Raw genomic sequence first — 14,387 nt, 5'->3', positions numbered from 1 at the left:
TGGTCAAGTTTCAGGCAAGGATCAAGACAGGTAGCATAGTTCATGGTCAAAGTCCAGGCAAGGGTCGAGGCAGGGAGCATAGCTCATGGTCAAGGTCCAGACTGAAGTCAAAGCCAAGATCAGTCTGAGGAATGAAGGAAGAGGATGAGGAACACGGAAGGCAGGTAGGAACTCAGGAACTCAGAAAGGCAATCCACACTCTAAAGAAAGAAGACCTATTGCTAAGGCAAAGGCTGGAGGCAGGATCCAGCCTTATATAATCCTGGGTGAATGATGTCATCAGCAAGGTCTGCTGGGCTTTTCCCACTGCGGACCCTTTAAATTTAGAAGAGAGGTGCATGCACGCACCTAGGAGGACGCCGGGTGCAGGAAGAAGGCGGTGGTGTTCCAATTGCAAAGAAGAAGGAATTGGCGTGACAGGCTGGTGGCTCAGAGCCACGAAGAAGAATGGCAGTGTGAGTGGCAGCTCTCCACCACTATCAGGAAGCCTGGGGCTGACCCAGCCACAATGGTGTGGTGTCCAGTGAGTGAGGCTGGCTGTGGGACTCCATGGCCAGCAAGCTTAACAGCCATAATCCAAATCACACTTTCCAGTCAATACATATCACTTATTTGTTTTCCTGAATCCTATCACGTTACCATTACAAACACATAGGCCAATGATTTGTGTTTCTCAATGCAGATTGTGCAGCAGATCTGAGGAAGTGATAAATTGACCTTACTGATATACCATGTCCTATATCTCCAACTAAGACACAGATACAGTTTTTGTTTGAGGTACAAATACTTTTTATCTTGCAGAATCTAGTTTAGAACAGCTGTTGTATATCATTGATTCTGCTGTTCAAGCACAATATAGAAGATAACACAGGATCTAAGAGTTTGATGAAGCTGATTTGTCTCATTAATCAGGCATACGACTGATATGAGTAAAACATGAGCAATGCTTAAAAAATGCACCTTATGTTACCAAAACCCCAAGATACATGCCCATCCAATTCTACCATTTGTGTCCTATACTAGGAGTACCCTGTCATTTTATAATGATGGGGAAATAATGACGATATTTGTTTCTTATACTGTATCCCATCGGTGTCAACACAAGAAACCAATGAAATGTCATTTCTTTCATTTTAGTGTGTGCTAAATCACTTTAACATCACCCACTCTCTTCAATATATACCTCCTCCCACTCTGTCAGCTGCTAACAGACCTTAACCTTATTCATTTTCTGTATGCAGATGACGTGCAGATTTTGATTCCGATAACAGAATCCATCGCAAAATTACTCTCGCACTGGAACAACTGCCTAAATCGGATCACCAGCCTTCTTAACAGCCTCAACTTGGTCCTTAACGCATCCAAGACCGAACTCCTCCTCATCTCCTCTAACCAAGACAACCCACTCCCACAGACCAACCTTAACACCCAACTCATGCACACCCATGTACGAGATCTCGGAGTGTTACTAGACAACCGCTTAAATCTCAAGAAAATGATCAACACCACAACCAAAGATTGTTTCTACAGGCTTCAAGTCCTAAAAAGACTCAAACCCCTACTTTTTTTCCACGATTTCAGAACAGTTCTGCAAGCCTTGATATTTGCAAAAATCGACTACTGCAGCGCACTCCTCCTGGGACTCCCCAGCTCTACCACCAAGCCGCTACAGTTGATACAGAACGCTGCGGCAAGAATCTTGACTAACACCAACCGGGGAGAACACATATCTCCCATCCTACGTAACCTACACTGGCTCCCAGTGAAGTACAGAATCCTCCACAAATCACTCACTTTAATCCACAAAGCCATCTACAATCACGTGCATCTGGACCTCGAATTCCCCCTCAATCTCCACCTCACCAACAGACCGACTAGAGAAATATATAAAGGAACCCTACAGACCCCACCTACAAAAGCCACACGTCTCACCTCAACTAAAGACCGATCCTTTTCAACAGCAGGCCCAACTATCTGGAACAACATCCCAGCTGACCTCAGAATGGAACCCTGTCTACCAACATTTAAGAAAAAACTTAAGACCTGGCTTTTCCGCCAAGCCTTCTCAGATACCCATGACACACAATAGCCGACAGAACTTCCTTCAGGAGCAATGGATCTCCATATTACCCCTAAGTCCAGATTAAGAGCCCCCTGACTCTGCCTTGTTTATACTAATAATTTCTAGGGATGTGAATCGTGTCCTCGATCGTCTTAACGATCGATTTCGGCTGGGAGGGGGAGGGAATCGTATTGTTGCCGTTTGGGGGGGTAAAATATCGTGAAAAATCGTGAAAAATCGTGAAAAATCGAAAAATCGAAAAATCGCAAAACCGGCACATTAAAACCCCCTAAAACCCACCCCCGACCCTTTAAATTAAATCCCCCACCCTCCCGAACCCCCCCCAAATGAGTTAAATAACCTGCGGGTCCAGCGGCGGTCCGGAACGGCAGCGGTCCGGAACGGGCTCCTGCTCCTCAATCTTGTTGTCTTCAGCCGGCGCCATTTTCCAAAATGGCGGCGAAAAATGGCGGCGGCCATAGACGAACACGATTGGACGGCAGGAGGTCCTTCCGGACCCCCGCTGGACTTTTGGCAAAGTCTCGTGGGGGTCAGGAGGCCCCCCACAAGCTGGCCAAAAGTTCCTGGAGGTCCAGCGGGGGTCAGGGAGCGATTTCCCGCCGCGAATCGTTTTCGTACGGAAAATGGCGCCGGCAGGAGATCGACTGCAGGAGGTCGTTCAGCGAGGGTTCCGGCGCCATTTTCCGTACGAAAACGATTCGCGGCGGGAAATCGCTCCCTGACCCCCGCTGGACCTCCAGGAACTTTTGGCCAGCTTGTGGGGGGCCTCCTGACCCCCACGAGACTTGCCAAAAGTCCAGCGGGGGTCCGGAAGGACCTCCTGCCGTCCAATCGTGTTAGTCTATGGCCGCCGCCATTTTTCGCCGCCATTTTGGAAAATGGCGCCGGCTGAAGACAACAAGATTGAGGAGCAGGAGCCCGTTCCGGACCGCTGCCGTTCCGGACCGCCGCTGGACCCGCAGGTTATTTAAGTCATTTGGGGGGGGTTCGGGAGGGTGGGGGATTTAATTTAAAGGGTCGGGGGTGGGTTTTAGGGGGTTTTAATGTGCCGGTTTTGCGATTTTTAGATTTTTCACGATTTTTCACGATTTTTCACGATATTTTACCCCCCCAAACGGCAACAATACGATTCCCTCCCCCTCCCAGCCGAAATCGATCGTTAAGACGATCGAGGACACGATTCACATCCCTAGTCTCTACCATGAAGGTCGGTATAGAAAAGTGTTAAATAAATAAATAAATAAATAAATAAATAAATAAATAACACATGCTAAAAGCACATGCTGTCACATTTAAACACAAGCTTTTACCATTTAATGTGCTCTAGAATGAATGATAGTAATGCTACAAAGCATCAATGAAATGAAAGAAACAGAGAAGCAGAATGATGAATCCCGCGAAAAAGGGGGCGAAGGGGAGGGCGGATCTGCGAAAGGCCGCAGCCATTCGCACCTCGGCGGTACGATTTCGCCGGCTGCAGTGCAGCCGGCTGCAGCCTTTCGCACAAATAGCAACACCGTAAAAGGTGTTGTTATTCGCCGCGCTACTGCCAGCGATAATGTTCCTCACATTATCGCCCGCAGCGATGCTGCGGCCGACTCTTCCTCCTCCCCGCCCCGACTCCTCCCCTCCAGCTAATTTACATCCTATCGCACGCGAAAAGGCCCTTTTCGCGTGCGATAAACCTTTAGTAAATAACCCCCTAAATTATTTTTTCATTTACTTTAATTTTCAATTGGAGCAGGACCCTCCCCCATCCACCAATCTAAGGGTATGGGGGGGGGGGGGCAGCGATCCCTAATTGTTCCTGCCCAGCCAGGTATCCATTTCCAAATTGCACTGGCAGGTCCAGAGGCTGGCATTGTTTTGTTGTATGGTGGTATATCTGTTCCTACCTTCATACAGCCTCAGGGTCCGCCAGCACCATTTTGAAATGGAGACTCAGTGTGGCAGGAGCGGCCGAGGATCGCTGTTGCCCCTCAGACCCCGTGGATGGAGTAAATGATTGGGGGGGGGGGGGGAGTCTGGGGGAGGGGATGCTTTGGGGAGGTTTGGGTGGTGGCAGCAGGGGTGACAGGGCAGACCTGACATTTTTGAATTTTGTTTTTGTTTCCTTTTGTTTGTTTTAAATAGATGAAACAATACAAACAACAAATGAAACAGAAAATAACTAAAAAAAATCCCAAATTAAGAAAAAAACAACACAAAAAAATATTCAGTGCACACCTCTTAACATCCATAGTACCCAATAGTATTCGGGCTATTAAGCAAACCTGCCTTTGACACAAGTAGCACATAGCCTTAGGGCAGGAAAGTTAAAAAGGATTAATATGGGAGATTTGTCTCAGCTTCACGAAATTATTTTTTCCAACTGCATACTGTTATTACTAGAAAAAATCTTTGAATAGCAGTTTGCAGACTTACCACTCCAGGCAAGACGTTATGAAGGACATTATTTAATAATCCATCTAGAATATTTGACAGCAAGCTGGAATGAAAAAAAATATTCAAAATGTTAGGTGCACGACATTAGGTATCTAAGTCACACAACATGTGCACTGCCTGAAGTTTACTGTGGTAAATTTAAATAGTTGTCATTTTAGGGTGTGAATTCTTAGCACATAGAGCCCTAAGTCAATGGATAATTTTGTCCAGCTGGTTAATAACCAAATATGGCCCAGCAACAGAATTCTGCATAGTAATTACAGGTACTGAGATATCTTTCATATTTTTTGATGAGTGGTTTGTGGCGGGAAATCCTGGCCCTGCTCATCCATTTAAATGGAAAATAGATAGAGAGCTTGAATAACCCTTTATATAAATAATGAAGTCAGAATATAGAGATTAATACAGTTAATCTGTATTTTCCAAAATGAGAGGGGGAAATTGCTTCTTACCCATTCAGGAGGCTAATATGTATGCCTCCTAGAAGTGCCTGGCAGTCCTCAATAACCAGTCTGGGAACAGATGAGGGCTCCTGAGTCAGTCTGGTTTTTGCTGTGATGTTCACTTCCACCACGGTGTTAAGGATTCCTAGGAGACTGCAGGCAGAAGAAACACATGCAGGTGAGAGTGCTTTATCAGTCATCAGCATTCTACAATTTGCATTGTTTAACATTGGAATACAGAGCGATCAGTGTTGCTGCAGGCTCTCTGTGTGACTTTAGATGGGTGCAGGTTCATTCTAAAGTGTACACACCAGCCAGCTCATGTTGTATCTGAGACTGCAATGCAGCGGTGTGCTGGGGGAAGATCCCCAGGGGCTCCCAGAAGCCCCCTTCTTATCATGAAAAAAGGGAGGATCATTTTTCAAGCAGCCCGAATAGCGATGTACACTCAGGCCTTACCGAGGATTTTCAGAGTCACCTTACGCACATAAGTTCACTTTCGAAAAATACTTGGGGATAATTGGCTGAGCATGTGCATAAGTCATATCACACAAAGTTACACCTGCTCTTCAGAGAGTGTAACATGTGTGATGCAATTTACATGCATGCATGCATACTTTTTATAATAGAAAATTTGCACGGAAATCCTGACTCTGCCCCCTCCCCCCTGTCTCTCTGCGATTTGCATATAACCGGGTTCTAAGGAGTACTTTTACACAAACTGACCCGGGGCTTTTTTGGTGCAGCCATTCTCATGTATAAATCTGGCTTTTACATGCACAAATAGTTTTAAAAATAGGCCCCTGGCGGCTCACAGAGTGGAGCAGAGCTGGTAACAGTCTCTTAATGAGAAATTGGCAGGTCATCCTTCCACTGTCATTCACATGAAGACATTTATAGATGGAGGAATGTAACATAGTAATGCTGCAGAAGAGGACCAAATGGTCCATCCAGTCTGCCCAGCAAGATTCCTATGGTAGTATCTGTCGTGTCGTGCATGTTAACCCCATATGTCTTTTAAGGGTAGCAATGGCTGCTCCGTGCAGTTATCCCCAAGCCTTATGATAACCCATAAAAATTTACTACTAGCAACATTTTTATTGGTTGATGAGCCTTCTTGAAAATTCAGACAGTGCAGATGATGGACTTGGCCTTAGAAGCAGTCCTATGCTTTTTCATTTATGTCTGCGTATCAGTACACCAGACCGTAAAAGTAAGGGCCTGTGTTGGTTGTCATCTGAATCCAATTCCTTTATCACCCCCACCCCCCCATTGCTGTCAAAGCGGATATGTGTTGTAGTTGCGTCAAAAGCATCAAGGCTTATTGATTAAGGGTAGTAATCCCTTGTCTTCTGTTAAGGTTAGTAAATGCTGCTCCATGCAGATTACCTCCTTGCTTATCAGTTCTCAAGACAGTAAATTCAGGGCCTTCGTTGGTTGTTGTTTGAATCAAACTTCCCTTTTCCCCCTGTGTTGTGCTTGCTGGCTCACCTCTGGGCCTGGATCATTGCCTTGACCCCCCAACGCCGAGGAAGGCTGCCCGCCATGGACTCAACATGTCAGCGCACGTCCCTCCTCCTGCAGAGCAGGAATGCATATGCAGCCTCTCTCCTGCCCATGTGGCAGGCTACCGCAATTTTCCTGGGCCTGATGCTGCAGTCTTCTGGCTCCCTCCTAGGCGAGCCAACGCCCGAACCTGCTCTTCTTAAAGTACCAGTGGCGGGATTGGAAGCCTGGTGCCCACCAATGACATCACCACCTAGGCCTATTTAAAACTCGCTCCTGCTTCAATTCCCTGCCTCGGCAATAGGTGGACTACCCTCCAGTAGTGCTAATTGCCTGTTCATAGTTCCTGCATTCTTGCGTTCCTACCTGTCTCTGCCTTCTGTTTCAGGTTCCTGGTTTCTGTGTGGCTGCCTTCATGTGTCCTATTCATCCTTGTTTCTTCCTCTTCGTCTGTCTTCAGCGTCTCCTTGTGGACCCTTGTCCTCATGTTCTGTGTTCTTGGATTGGACACCAATTTGACCTTGGCTCTGAAGCATGACACTGCTGACTCTCCACCTGTCCATGACCTTGGACCTCGCCTCACTATTGTCTGAACTCCACCTGTCTTTGACCCCCACGCCTAGACCATAACTCCATGTTTCTCCGCCTGCCTTTAGACCTTTTACTTGGACCACATCACCATGCATTCTCAGCCTGCCTTAGACCTCTGTCTGGATCACTACCCTGAGATCCTCTGATTGCCATAGACCTTTGCCTCTCCACCTTCAGGGCCAACCCAGCTTCCTTATGGCATTGGCCTGCAACACCATCACTGCTACGATTCTCCATCAGCACAGAGGCCTACACCTAAGATCAGCCAAGGCACCGGAGGGCTCAACCTAAGGGGAACGTGGGCTGATATTGGTGAAAGTCCACTTTGCCAACACTCTGCTGTTACTGGAGAGAAAGTTGCAATTGCATGAAAAACATCAAGGCTTATTGGTTAAGGGAGGTAACTGCTGCACCAGCACTCTTTTCTTCATTTCCATCCCATGCCCTTTTGAATTCTTTCACAGTTTTCGTCTTCACCACCTCCTCCGGAAGGGAATTACAGGCATCCATCACCCTCCTGTGAAGAAATATTTTCTTGTGTTGCTTCTGAGTCTTGACCCTTAATTCTACTGATTTCTTTCCAATGGAAAAGGTTTGAAGTTCATGCATCATTAAAATCTTTCAGATATCTGAAGGTCTGTATTATATCTCCCCCGCACATCTTCTCTTCTACAGTATACATATTTAGATTCTTCAGCCTCTCCTCATAAGTCTTCCAATATAGACCCCACACCATTTTGGTCACTCTTCTCTGAATCACTTCCATCCTGTCTCCATCCTTTTTGAGATATGGGCTCCAGAACTGAACGCAGTATTCCAGGTCAGGCTTCACCAAGGACCTGTACCAAGGGCATTATCACCTCCTTTTTCTTACTGATTATTCCACACTCTGTGCAGCCCAGCATTCATTTGGCTTTAGCTATTACTTTGTCACATTGCTTTGCCACCTTCAGATCGCCAGACGCTATCATCCCAGGATCCCTCTCTTGATTTGTGCTCATCAGTTTTTTATCCCCCATCACATACAGCTCTTGTGATGCATGACTCTGCACTTCTTGGCATTGAATGCCAGCTGCCAAATCTTTGACCGTGCTTCAATCTTTCTTAAATCACTTGTCATTGTCTCTACTCCTTCAGGCATGTCCACTCTGTTGCAGATCTTAGTATCATCTGCAGACAAACTTTACCTTCTATCCCTTCTACAATGTTGCTTACAAAAATATTCAACAGAGCTAGTACCAATACCGATCCTTGTGGCATTCCAGTCAACACTGTTTTCTTTTCAGAGTAGGTTCCATTTACCATTACCCACTGTCTCCTGTCAGTCAACCAGTTTATAATCCACTTCACCATCTTGGCACTGACTCCTAAGCTTCTCATTTTAATCACAAGCCTCCTAAGTGGGACTGTATCAAAAGTTTTGAGGAAATCCAAATAAATCACATTGAGTGCTTTTCCTCAAACCAATTCTCTATTCACCCACTCAAAACAAATCAATTAAATTTGTCTGACAGGACATTCCCTAGGTGAATCCATGCTGCTTTGGATCCATCAGCTTACTGGATTATAGTTAAGTTTATTATTCTTTCTGTCAGCAGAGTCTCCATTAATTTTCCCACCACCGAGGTGAGGCTAACCAGCCTGTAGTTTCCAGCCTCTCTGCTACCACTCTTGTGAAGTGGGACCACAACCGCTCTTCTCCAATCTTGTGGCACCACTCTTGTTTCCAGGAATCTATTGAACAGGTCTCGCAGAGCGGACATGCCAGCACATCTCTGAGCTGCCATTGTATCCTGGGATGTACCTCATCCAGCCCCATGGCCTTGTCCACTTTCAGATTTCCTAACTGTTCCCATACATTCTCTTCTGTAAAAGGAGTTGTGTGTATCCCATTACCATCTATTTGTTTAATATTTCTGTCATTTCTTTATCTGTCTCTACATCTTGCTCCTTATCACCTTTCAGTTTCACTTTATCACTTCAGGCCTTCCTTCTTTCTCTGATAATTCTGAAAAATGTTTGTCACCTCTTTTTGCCTCTTTGGCAATCCTTTCTTCCACTTGACCTTTTGCTTTCCTGATTTCTTTCTTCATTTCCCTCAGTTTCACCAGGTATTCTTCCCTGTGTTCCTCTTTCTGGGATCCTTTATGCTTCTCGAATGCTGTTGTTTTTTACCTTTATTTTTTCAGCCACCTCCTTTGAGAACCAAATCGGTTTCTTTTTCCTTTTACTCTTGTTTACTTTTCTAACATATAGATTTGTTGCCTTTGTAATAGCTCCTTTTAATTTGACCCGCTGTTGTTCCACTTCTCCCATTTTCTCCCTGTCTACAAGTTCTTCCTTCAGGTACAATCTCCATTTTGTCAAAGCCCATATTTTTTAAATTTAAAACTCGGGTCTTCGTGTGACTACTCTGTATCTTATTTGTAATATCAAATCATGCTCTCTGATGATCACTGGTGCTCAGGTGGGCATCTGTCCAGACCTTAGAGACATTATCCCCATTAGTGAGCACTAGGTCGATTATCACATCCTCCCTCGTGGGTTCCATTACCATTTGATTGAGCAGAGCCCCTTGCTGGGCATCCACTATCTCTCTACTTCTTGCAGATTCCACAGAAGGGATACTCCAGTCCACATCTGGAAGATTAAAATCCCAGTGGCTTTTCCAGTTAGAATTGTTTCTACTTTGGGATTTTAATCCGTCTGAATCCTCTACACTATTGTTTATACTACTTGAGGAATGCCGTGCTTTTCAGCTTTTATATCTACCCTTTACAATACAATTTGTGTTGTTATGAACCTGTCCCTCCCAATGTAGCCAGTGTGGTGAAATACAGTTTGTATCGGGGGACTGGCAAATTGCTGACTTTAAACCACCTTTGGATTTATAATAAAATTGGATTAAAATGCAGTGTCGCCAGAATGACTGAGTTTGCACCTTGAGACCCTGACTTTTGCTAGTGCTACATTTTTGTTTTTGGAGATTAAAATCTCCAACAATCAATACTTCTCCCTTCTTTCCCACATTTTGGATGTCTTTCACCAGATCTCCAGTCTGGGTTGGAGTCCTGTAGACCATTCCTGTGTAAAATGGAAGTATCATCATCTTGTTTTAGGATAATCCTTAATACTTCCTCCCTACTCCATGTCCCTTGCATTTCAGTTGCATTGATATTTTTTTTTGACATAAAGAGCTACTCCTCCCCCTTTTTTGTCCTCTCTGTCCTTCCTTAACAAGTTGTAGCCCGGGATAGCCGTATCCTAGTCATGAGACTCCGTGAACCATTTCTCTGTAATGGTGACAATTTCTAAGTCTGCCTCTACCATTAGGGCCTGCAGATCTGATATTTTGTTGCCCAAGCTACGAGCATTTGTAGTCATAACTTTCAAGCTTTCCTCCCTTGGTTTGCTTATCTTCATAGTCACCTTTTCTGCTCTTTTGCTTAAGCAAGGAATGTTGAGATGGTTGATTTTTTTATTATCTACTCTTGCTTCCTGTACTGCTTGGGGGTAGCATTCCAATTTCATTGGTTAGCACATACAGTACTTTTGTTATTTTGACTATCTATTGGTTCTGGATAATCTTCATATCTTATTTGTGTTGTATTTGCCTAAAGTCCATAAGTGAACAGGTAGTTTTATGAATATGAATGATAAATAAATAAATACATTTTCTCACCCAGTCAGTTTGGAAATCTATTCTGAGTCAGTTGTAAGCTGCAATATGAATGTTTCTCAGCCATCGTAGAATGCAATTCAAACCAAGCAACTCAGTTGCTTTTTCTACCAAACTGTCTGGGTAATAATACTTAATATGATAATTTTGATCCTTCCATATTTCCCCACTGTCAGCATCTGTGATGACATTAATACATTCACCCCAGAAGTTGCTGCAAGTACATATATTGCTAAAGCACTGTCTTGCCAAATGTGTTGGGATCACAATTGGATGAAAAGATCCCCTATAAAAGTGGAGATCTCTTGTCAAGAGAGATGCACAAATCTTTCAAAAGTAGGTTTTATTGAAAAGCTACAGATTCATGAAAATGTAAAAAAAAAAAAAAAAACCCCTCAAAATTTTCAGATGTTAGAGTTACCAATAATAAGTTTGAATTTATACTTCCCTTGCTAGTGAATTCAGGCCCGGTGTTTTGATAATGCGTCAAGATTTTGGAAATTTACATTGGATCTTTCAAAATATCTGAAGCAGATTTCACTGGCTCAATGGATCCACTTCACCATTCAGATCTTTTTCAGACTTTTCCCCAGATTTGCCTGGAAAAATCTGAGATATTTTCTCTGTGGCTCTGGGGAAAACCTAATTTTCTCAATGAACTCAAACCAGACAGTTCAACCTTGAATTGTTTGTACACCCCTAATTACTGGAACAAGGAACACAAAGATATTTAAAAAATGTTAGTTCTGTTGTCAGAGATTTCACTCATCTAAAATATGATATACAACTTCTTCTCAAAATAGGAAGATCTGCAAAATATGCATATTATACCATACCCACCTTTCTCCCTTGAGTGCTACCTTTGTATACAAATTCAGGTAGACCCCAATACCAGGCAGAAGCTTCAATGATACTTCAGGGAGGGTGAGATCTAGAATCCTTAATCTGTAGGATGAAGCAATGAGTTATAAGAGAAGAAAAGAGCATAGAAAGGAAAATCACATACTTTTAATACTGAGATTTCAAATTCTTTATTAAAACATAGAACATGTGTGGATAGATGTCGATTTAGTTTTAGGAAGCAGCAGGGTACAGAGACGTTGCTATTGTCTATGGATAAATTATACCTTACTTTAAAGTACAAGAAAACTGGAACACTTGTCCAATTGGATATATCATTGCTTTCGATACGATCTGCCACAGAAAGCAATTGAATAGACTTTGTACTATTGGCATTGGTGGAATAGGTTTAAAATAGTTAACATCTTATTTGCAAGAAATTTGCATCTTATTTGCAAATTTGGATAGATGGAGGTAGCTCTGCATGGTGGCCAAATCCCACTGGGGTACCGCAAAACTCAATCCTCTTGGCTGTATTTTTTAAGATTGTTATGCAGCCCCTAGGTGAAATACTATCCTCTATGGATTTAATATATAAACTATATACAGATAATATTCAGTTTTATGTGTCTAGTGAATAGAAAGGAATATTATCAATAGATCAGTTTGTTCATATTTTTGAAGCTATGAAGCAATGGCATGATACTAACTGGTTAGGACTTAACTGTAAAAAAAACTTCAGTTCTTTGGCTAGGTAATGTCCTTGTACCAGAACAACCATTATCAGTGGATGTTGGAACTTGTTAAGAAAGTTTGCAATTTGGGAGTGTGACGTAGTGACCTTGTTTTCCCCCTTTTTGCCTGTGGAGGATCAGGCTAGATGCCTGGTCCATCTTAAATCCCACAGAGGGAGAGAAATCTATGGGTGGATTCCTGATGGGCAGGGAGAGACCTGAGGGTGGGATCAGCTGGGGCAGGATAAGTTTATGAGCCCAGTTGGGATCAGGAGGCCCCTTCATCTCCAGGATAGGCAGCACCTGTACATTTATTTTGACCAAACCAGAAAGAATAGGAAGTGTACTGCAAAGGTAGGCAGTCATTCTCATTGCTGAAGTGTGTTAACATTTAATATAGAGAAAGGGTAAGAAGAAAAAATGAAGTTAGCATGGCTTCTGATTCCAGAGAGTAAAGCTTTGCTCAGTCTCCTCACATATGATGTCAGGTCGGGGATTTTTTTTATGCTTGGCACAGAAAAAATCCCAAGTCTCCACAAGAGGACTGTAAATTAAAGTTGTTTGGCCTAATAGGAGGTTGGTGGCAAAGCCCTATTCAAGAACAAAGCAACTGAAGTTTGTGTGGCTCAGGGAGAATACAGAAATAAAATAGAAAAAAGAGGAGGAAATGTTTGTGGAAATCCTGCCTATGAAAAAGGGTTGGAAGAAAAACAGGGAAAATCCTGCCTATGAAAAAGGATTGGAAGAAAAACAGAGCACTGGAAATTGGAAAAATGCTGGCTCATAGAAGAGCACAGAAGGGAAAAAAACTGAAAACTGCCATTAAACCAAAGAGTGATCTGTGGGGCCTAGAGGCAGGTTTAGGGTTTTTTTTATTATACAGGCTAAGAAGACAAGCTCTGACTGAAGATAGAACTGTAATATTCAGTAAAGTCAATGCCAGTGAGGCAGGTTTTTTTTCTGTTTTTTTTCCTTGTTAAAAAAAAAAAACATAGAGAAAAGCAGTTATGAATTGTAGCTGGAATAGGGTATGGCCTAAGCAGAATGCTTGTAGTGCACATGAAGTCAGCCATGAAATTTTGTGTAATGGGGCTCCCAGCTCTCAAAAGTTGGAAGCAGAGTGAATGCTACAGCTACCCAAGTCAGCTGTTGGCCCTACCCTGAAATGGGAAGCTGCTTCAGAGGAAGCTGGAAGTAGTATGACAGTCACAGATGACATCGGACCAGAGCCTGATTTGCTAGAGCCTATAGAGAAGCGTGCAATGAGACAAGAGAGTGCCATGAGCAACCTGAGGGTTCGGTAAGCACACTGGATACTAACTATGGTCTGTCTGACAGAGATAAAGATGGAAGCAAGGGCGATACAGAGAACTAAATGACTACACATGATCACTGAAGTACAGGAGATTACAGCAGAGATGACCCAAATGGAGAGGGACCCAAGGAAACTTGTCAGAGGGAACACTATCAGGCCGATACAGTACAGTGCGTTCCGATGGAACGCACTGTTAACCCTCTATTGGATGCACATTTTTGACGCGCTAGCATTACCCCTTATTCAGTAAGGGGCCGAAAACGCGCGTCCAACTCCCCGAACCTAATAGCGCCTGCAACATGCAAATGCATGTTGATGGCCCTATTAGGTATTCCCGCGCGATTCAGAAAACAAAATATGCAGCCAAGCCACACAGTTTGCTTTCAGAAATTAGTGCCTACCCAAAGGTAGGCGCTAATTTCTTCGGGCACCGGGAAAGTGCACAGAAAAGCAGTAAAAACTGCTTTTCTGTGCACCCTCCGACTTAATATCATGATGATATTAAGCCGGAGGTCCCGAAAGTTACCAAAAGTAAAAAAAAAATAAAAATTTGAAGTCGGCCCGCGACTCCCAGGTCAAAAACTGGACGCTCAATTTTGCCGGCGTCCAGTTTCCGAACTTGTGGCGGTCAGCGGGCTCGAGAACCGACGCCGGCAAAATTGAGTGTCGGCTGTCAAACCCGCTGACAGCCACTGCTCTGGTCCAAAAGGAGGCACTAGGGATGTGCTAGTGTCCCTAGTGCCTCCTTTTG

General features: G+C 43.8%; 1 protein-coding gene across 1 annotated transcript in view; it reads right to left on the bottom strand.

The window, feature by feature from the left end:
- The window catches only part of LOC115097553 (BPI fold-containing family B member 4-like), a 52,216-nt gene that overhangs the window by 32,474 nt on the left and 5,355 nt on the right, over positions 1-14,387 (bottom strand). Inside the window, exons 2-4 of the mRNA XM_029613491.1 lie at positions 11,588-11,692; positions 4,981-5,124; positions 4,508-4,571 (exon numbers count right to left, since the gene is read on the bottom strand). Of these exons, the coding sequence (XP_029469351.1) occupies positions 4,508-4,571; positions 4,981-5,124; positions 11,588-11,692 (313 nt within the window). The remainder of the gene's footprint in view (positions 1-4,507; positions 4,572-4,980; positions 5,125-11,587; positions 11,693-14,387) is intronic.

The sequence above is a fragment of the Rhinatrema bivittatum genome, chromosome 8 (assembly GCF_901001135.1).
Source record: "Rhinatrema bivittatum chromosome 8, aRhiBiv1.1, whole genome shotgun sequence".
Lineage (NCBI taxonomy): Eukaryota > Metazoa > Chordata > Amphibia > Gymnophiona > Rhinatrematidae > Rhinatrema > Rhinatrema bivittatum.
This window is presented reverse-complemented; position numbering and strand designations above follow the sequence as displayed.